The following is an 8480-nucleotide window of genomic DNA, read 5'->3' on the forward strand; positions in this document are numbered from 1 at the left end:
CATTTTTGACTGAATGTTAACCTTTCAGTTTCACACAAAAAAATTGTTATCAAATTATTATTAAGTAATTCATCAAATATAAATGCTTTCTGAGATGGCAATGCTTCATTCACACATAAATTGATGTTCTCTTAAGTATTTTGTTTGATAATTAAAATGAAATACTTCATACAATCTTAACACGTCTGTGTTTTACATTTGTGCTAACATTTTAACAAGTGGTTTATTCTCTTTATGTTGGTTCTCTAACTCTAGCATAGTATCAATAACACTGAACATGGTGCCATCTAGTGGCTTTTCATAAATAAAAGTCACAATCTATACCTGACAAGATTGAGTTTTCACAATACCTTATAGACTTGGGTCCGTGTGTAATATGGAGGACTAGAAAGACACATACAAATTAAATTAAGGAATCACCTAATGATTTAATTATTCAAACATATGAATGTAAATAAGTAATCCACTTATAAATAAACAAATTAATAGACATTTTACAATAAGGATTTATTTTATTAACATAGTTACATTAGTTATCATGAACTAACAACAAACCATACAGTTCTTTATTTATTAATGTTAATCCATGTTACTTTCAACATTTAATAATACGTTTTTAAAATCAAAACTGAATTAAACCTCTCCATTTATGATCAATTTTACAATCTACACCAACGTAACACCTCAATATGTCTTTATGCACTCAAATGGCTGACATTATTCTGGGTTATTCCTTTTACCCTGGTTATTCCTATTGTACATAAATCCACTGGGATTCAGGGGAAGTTCTGGAGTGGACCATGCTTCAGTCCTGCCTGTCCCGACATCAGGTCTACACCAAAAATTCCTCCCAAAAACCAGGCGTACCAGGATGTCTTCATCCAATGACTGGCAACACGCTTACCACCTCACTGGCCATGGGACTGTGCCATTGACCTGCTGCCTGGAGCCAAGCTGCCCAAGGGTTGAATATATCTGCTGCCTATCCCGGAGAACATTCAAGAGGCTCTCAAACACAGACCTGAGCCCCTGTATTAGTTATCATGTTCTCAACTCCCAAACCATCAAATAGGCCTACATTTATCTTCTTCCTATGGTCCCAGCAGCCCTGGAACAGCTACACCGAGCTTAAATGCTCTCAATGTATACTGTATGCAATAGTGATTGTGCAGGTGTTGGGGTGCCGCTCTAGGTGATTATGAGGCTGAAAGGGGAAAAATCACATACAAAAAATAGACTACACCACAGAGACATGAACTACAGACTTTTTAGTAACACTTCATGAAGGGCATTCTTAATGCAAATAGGTTTTTCATATGTATCATGTGATGAATAATTGTAGTTAGTGTATAGCCAATTATAGATTATAATGGATTATATATCTCATATACTGACATTGCATATATCTTCCTACATCTTGTGGTCTTTAATGCTAATTCTTTCTAGAAATATCGAAAGGCTTTATGGTATGGTCATAAAAGCCTATGGTCCTCGTCAGCTTTATTTATCAAGTAAATAAGTATACAATTTATCGAATTACAATATTTAATTATTTATTAAATTACAAAATAGTTTTGCTCTCAAACGTTTAAATGAATAATAAATTAATAAAAGAAAGCTGAACTACATGAACTAGCCGTTAGAGGGCAGGAAAGCATCTTCCTTATACTTCATTCTTCTGTTTGTCTGTTGTCCTGCGCGGGATGTCTTCAATCAAACTGAAAATTTATTCTCCAAGTCCTAAATTATGCGCATATATTAGCCTACGCTTCAAGAGGTTATGAATTTTGTTTAATGTGCGGTGTTTTGTGGAACTGTGTTTATTCGCCCATACCTGGAAAGATATTAATACGAAAAACCAAACAATCAGTAGGCTATAGCTATACGGATAATATCGACGAAATTAATAATTTCCATATTGACCGGCCTGCATCTGCTCTGTTAGGGTAACGCATGACTGAGCCATGCGGCGGTAACCAGCAGGTCTTGAGAATAACTCTGAAAACTGGCGACCGATCTCTATCAGATCTCCGACAGGCCCACAGAGTTTTACTATAAAAATCCGAATGGTAAAGCACCTCTGATGGTAGACATGTGGGAAGCCAAACGTAGCCTAGCGAAAAAAAAGTGTCGACGACAAAATTAAAGCTTTATAGTACAATTAACCAAAAAAGGTTTAATTATTATAATTTAACAACCCAATGCTGGGTAAATTTTGGACAGAACACATGTTGGGTTGTTGTTAACCCAGCCATTAGTTGAAACCATCCACCATTCCATTAAATCAACCGAGCATAGGCCTATGTTTATTTAATCCAACATGTGTTTTGTGGTTCTGTTCAATATTTACCCATTGGGTTAAAACAAACCAGCAGAATTTAAAGTGTGCGTAACTTCACACCGATTTAAAATAGCCTATTAATAAGCGCAAGTAATTTCCACAAGACTACAATGTTTATATAAAAAGTGTATAATAATATTAATAATAATAATAATAATTATTATTATTATTATTATTATTATTATTATTATTATTATTATTATGAAAAATTACAATTACAGTAATTTAGAGCGTAATAATTATACAGTCTAAAAATACTGGGCTGTTTACGTAGCTATTTGATTATTTTTCAAAAATAATTTATTTTCCTGTTTGTATAAAGTACAATTTGCAATCATTGGATAATATTCAGTTAATTAAACAGGACCCGTTTACATTTTGTTTAATAATTAACAATACATTAATCATATATTCTATAAGAACTACTGCTATACATTATATGTTTTTTATGGGGATGTTTAGGGCCTCGCCAGCGATGTTCGGCCATTTACTGCTTAAATGAATGGACACTGATGTCAATTAGAAAGAAAGTTATTAAAGTTATTAAGCATGCTAGTTACAAGGATAAAGATTTCACGCAAAAATTTCGCTCAAAAATATTTTACGCTAAAATATTGGAAGATTCAAAATGCCCAACCCATTCTCACCAAAAAGCGTACAAATGACACGCAGTGTGATTATCGTGCAATAGATACGCCAAATTCCGCTTTTGCGTGCATATGCCATACATTTCAGTTGTCCCTAAAAGAAAATTATTATAACTGTTTTTCTTTTGTACTATAATATTATTCGTACTTTTTGGAGTGGTTAGCTTAAGCCAGGACTATAGTTTAATTAGGAAATATTACTAGTTTTAACAAACATACCTTACTAAAAATTACTTCTGTACATTTTCAGGCAAAACAAAGGGCACTGGTGTATGAAGATATGTCAGTGTTTTCAGTTTGGACAGCTCTTACATTTATTTTATTTTATTTTCCCTGTCCGGGAAACCGCCCCATAATAATTAAAATTTTTATAGCCTCCTCTATTGTAACAACAAACAAATTAGGATTTTTTATTTTATTATATTTTAAAAACTAAATTGGCAAGATAACTGAAAATTCAGCTGACATGGCTTCGTGGTTTAGGATCGTGCGTAACCAAATTTAAATCTCAGGAACTGTAAATATATTTTATAAGACATGCTTTCAATTCAATTCTCTTCAGGCTACGTCTGTATTTGACTATACAAGATTCAGGTTCTGTACAGTTTAATATCACGAGCACAGGCGTTAACACACGTGTCAGAGGGGTTTTGTTTTGGATAGGCTCCCCGCTCATCTGATGTGTTTCCGGTAAGAGTGGGCGACTGTAATGGGTTGTGCACATAGAAAGAGGTGTCAAACTGCGGACGGGCAACGCAGAGTGTCTGGTATGTGCTGTCAAGCCTTTGAAAACCGAGGCACAGTGACGGTATGCAAGTGTACAATGTACTCTGTTTCGGGGGTAATTTGCGCGCTGTCTAGGACACCTAGATAACGCTTTCCGTCTTTCCTATTTGAAAGGGAATAGGATATACTTCAACCAGTGGAATTTCAAAGCGCAGGCTGAAATGGATGAACAGAGCGAAGATGAGAGCAGCTCTCCAGCCCTGCTGCAGGCTGAAGACCACACACACAGGACCACCAACTTTTTCATCGACAACATCCTCCGACCGGACTTCGGCTTCAGAAGGGCACAGAATCCAGGCGCGCGCGCATCAGAGAAAGGGGTACTAGCTCTCCCCAGTACTCCCTGTCTGGATTCTAACTGTAGCACTGACAGCGTTTCATCTTCAGCCTCCTCCACTGTTTCCTCCCCTGCAAGCAAGAGACATTCAACGGTAGACGATGTCAGTGGAATTAAGTCCCAAACACATAAGTTTGTCTCAGCGTCATCCGTTGCTACGGATAGCTCCGGTGAAACCTCCGCGCCCGGTAAAGACGCTCAGCAGCTTCTGTGGCCGGCGTGGGTTTATTGCACGAGATACTCTGATCGACCGTCATCTGGTGAGGCATAGTAACTTCTAAACCAAAAGCTCAACTGAAAGCAAACGCTGTAAAAATAAAAGTTGGATTAACATACTTTTTATTAACTTTTTTATTAACTTATTAAGTTTAAAAAAGTTTCTTTCAACTTGAATTGTCTCACTTTAAAAGCTTTAATTTTTAGGTGTTACCAATTGAAGTAATTGTAAGTAGATCCAACTTTCCCTTTTTACAGTGTAACTTTGAACTACAATTTGATTCTTATAAAGCACAACAATGTTGCAAAAACAAAAGTGAGTAGAATGACTGTATATTAAGTATATATGCTTATAATAATTTTAATGTAAATCATTTAAAGAATATTTAAATGGAATATAAAGGAAATGTAAATGTTTCCCGTTCGAAACAACAACAAGAAATATATAATATAATAGATCTACATTATAGCATAATATACAACATAATATATTTATCAATAAATTGCTCAATTTCTTACATATTTTTTTAAGTGCGTGCCAGATTTTATTCTGAACATCCAACAAAACTAAAACAAAATTACTGACACAAAATTATAATAATTTTAAATGTGCTTGATTGACCTAAATACATTATACGATTTTACTTTGCACTTATGGGTACTGGCATGCCTTGCAATTTAATTAAACCCCGTTATGTCATTTCAACTTATTAAAAATGTAAAAAATCAACAATATTAAAGCGTGTTATTTTCCTATAATCATTATCGCTTTGTTTTTCGCTTCCTCTGTTAATTCAATATTTCAGACGACAAGTAGCCTAAATAATTGTATATATTTGAGAAATATATATAATTGTTGTATATACAGTATATTATATTGCGTGAAAAGCTTTTTGCAACGCCCAAATCATATACTTCAAGAACATACTTAAAACGATTGCATCATGAACTCATGTTTTTGTTTAAATTTAAACGCAATTAAGCACATATACACGATTTCCGCGTCACTTCATTATTGCAGAATAGGTTGGAATGTATCGCATCCAGTATGAAAGCAAGTTAACAAGATGTTATTGCTTTTGGTGATTGGCTGAATTTGCTTATGTGTGCACTACCTGCATATTCAAAGGAACAACAGAAACATAAAACTAATGCAGTTTATACGCTCGCAACGTGTTATGTTTATATGTCATACCCTAACCATTTAAATATTTTCCAAAACGAAATTAGCGAATCACGTTACATGTCCTGTTAAAATAGATGATTTACATTTACATTTGGGCATCCCGACGCTTTTATCTAAAGCTACTTACAAAGAGTAAGAAACAATAAAGCGATTTGTCATAGAGCGGCATTAATACAAAAACTGCTCATACCAAGATACAAGTTTTCGCTATTCTGACACAATACCTGAGAGAAAGTTGGTAAGATTTAGTGCATTTTTTATAAAGATAGAAGAGATAGAAATACAGTCAATGTCAAGTAGCCTATTTTTGGAAAATAAACTGAGATGTGTTTATAATTGTTAATAAAAGCCACGAATCTTTTTGGATGTTTATGTGTTGTGTTTTGTTGTTGTGTTGTGTTTTGCACTGACAAATACCGGACAGGCAGTTGATCTTTTCAGTTCTTAATGAGATGATATTCATGGTTACATCTCATTGTTGTCTCCACACAAGGCCCAAGGACCCGGAAATTGAAAAAGTATAAACACGACAGTGAGGATAAACGACCCAGAACGGCATTTACAGCTGAGCAGCTCCAGAGACTAAAGACTGAGTTTCAGGCCAGCCGGTATATCACGGAGCAGCGGCGACAGGTGCTCGCGCAGGAGCTCAACTTGAACGAGTCGCAAATTAAAATCTGGTTCCAGAACAAACGAGCTAAAATCAAGAAAGCCAGCGGGTTTAAGAACGGCCTGGCGCTACAACTGATGGCCCAGGGTCTGTATAACCATTCCACCACCACCACCAGCATTCAAGAGGAGGACAACTGACATAGCGCTACCCAGTCTCACAAAGTTTCGTGATATAGTCACGTATTTTTTTGATTCTTTTTTCGTGCTATTATCACGAAATTTCGTGTTTTTTCGTAGTCGTATAACGAATTCCTGTTTTCGTGTGATTATCACGTATTGGTTACTCGACTGTTTTTTCCTATTTTTAAACCATTGTCGCTTCGGTTCAGGGCCAGATTTGGTGCTTGCATTAGAATGTCACTTAATATATTGATCTATACTATTTTTCCTGATTTATTTTTTTATATGTCGCCTGGCGTTAGGGTTAGAGTTGGGTTTGGTTAGGGATGTCATTTTATGTAAATCTAACCCTAAACCGAAGCGACAATGGTAAGAAAATAGGACAAAACAGTCGAGCAACCAACACGCGACAACCACACGAAAACAGGAACTCGCCACACGACCACGAAAAAACACGAAATCCCGCGACAACAGCACGAAAAAAGAATCAAAAAAATACGTGACTATATAACGAAATTTCGTGAGACTGGGCTGCATAGCACAGAGGTCGATAAAAAGATCCAGACTTTATACCACGAAGAGATTGTTGAAAGGGTTTGGTAAAAGCTTTAGCCTAATTAATTAATGGCTACAAACTTTTTGAAGATGGTCCAGTTAAATCAGTTTTTTTTATTTCGGAATTAATACGTGGACTCCATCAATCAGTTTCTCTTGAGTCTTGTATGCCAATTTAACGGAAGATTGCTCGTGCCAAAGATGTTCGATAAACGTTTACAGTTTACAAAACATGCCGGATCTGAATATGTTTTTGCAGTATTTTGACTATAATTATTTTTTTCATTTACTGATTCGAGTTAAGGGATAAGGGAAACGTAAATAAACGATATCAAATATGAAGAGTTTCGTTGGAAAACGACATAACACCGTTTTTTTATTTATTTTTCAGAATTCTAGTTTTTGGTTGTGCATTCCAATTAATATAAATTCAACTGCAGTTGGTTTGTTTTGATTTAAACCTTCATAACTTAAAAAATACAGCTAAGTAGCACCATAAAACAAAATAATAAAATGATAACATAATAATAAACATGTTTTGACAAAAATGTTAAAAACGGAGTTATCTCATTTTGCAACGAAACTCTTCATATTACTATTTACAAAATATTTAATAATGTATCCAAATAAATAATTTTTATACCTCAAGGACTTATTTGTTTATATTTTGTTACACTTTCTCTGCACATTAACAGCCGGGCTTTCATTATTTATCATTTACATTTTCATCTTTACATAGAAATGCTATATGATTATGTAGTCAAGAACAAACTTTATTAGGCTATACAAATGCAGAAATACTTTAGCCTTTATAGATTCCGTTAATATGCTATAATACCAACAGATAATGACATGAGAAATAAAAAAAGAAAAAATATTATTATATATTTTTTTAATAATACATTTATTATTGTTGAAGTTGTTAAACCAACTTTAATGTTTGTGTTGTATATTAATTGACTGATGTTTAAATTAAAGGGAACATCAGAAAAGCTTTTATTCTAAACTACGTTCAGTTTGTAAAGCATATGTCTATGCTATACCCGCAGCAGTAGCCTAGTTCAGTGACTGTTTCTGTGGTGTGTCGTGGGCATGCCGTGGCTCTTGTCTTGTAATCGATTAATCAAAACAAAGATGACAGAGTATCTTGAACACGATATCCAGATGGCAAACACTGCCTTTTTCAAGATCGCCTGCAGCAACATTTTACCACGTCATATTGCATTGCATGACTAGTATGTCTGTTGTTGAATTCGTGGTTTTAGCACATCTTTGTCTGGCGGGCCCGGGCAGGCTCACAGTTCAGTGTAGGAATTAACTAACATCAAAAGCGAACTGCACTTGATTAAGATCTTGGCCTTCAAATCGACTTTTTTAAATAGGCTACTGAAACCACAATAGAAAGGTTTATTTAAATGTAGCCTATGACTCGCGAATAAATTGTGAAGGATCATTTCTGAAAATATCATGTGTTTTCAGCCGCTATGCAGGATAAACTTAGTAACCTACTGACAATGTGTGATACCAGCCAAACAACAATTCTGTTCCAGAAAAGTTAACAAGCGGCCTATAATTTTGAAATGAACTGGCTTGGAGCTTGTGATAAGACCCGCAATAAAA

The 8480-nt window shown here is 34.9% G+C and overlaps 1 protein-coding gene across 1 annotated transcript; it reads left to right on the forward strand.

The window, feature by feature from the left end:
• The first annotated feature begins 2741 nt into the window (after nt 1-2741).
• en1a (engrailed homeobox 1a) lies at nt 2742-6323 on the forward strand. The gene is made up of 2 exons (XM_055216568.2): nt 2742-4371; nt 6007-6323. Exons 1-2 carry the CDS (start codon nt 3936-3938, stop codon nt 6321-6323), a joined length of 753 nt encoding a protein of 250 aa, XP_055072543.2. The 5' UTR covers nt 2742-3935.
• The last annotated feature ends 2157 nt before the right edge of the window (nt 6324-8480 follow it).

The sequence above is a fragment of the Misgurnus anguillicaudatus genome, chromosome 17 (assembly GCF_027580225.2).
Source record: "Misgurnus anguillicaudatus chromosome 17, ASM2758022v2, whole genome shotgun sequence".
In the NCBI taxonomy this organism is placed as follows: domain Eukaryota; kingdom Metazoa; phylum Chordata; class Actinopteri; order Cypriniformes; family Cobitidae; genus Misgurnus; species Misgurnus anguillicaudatus.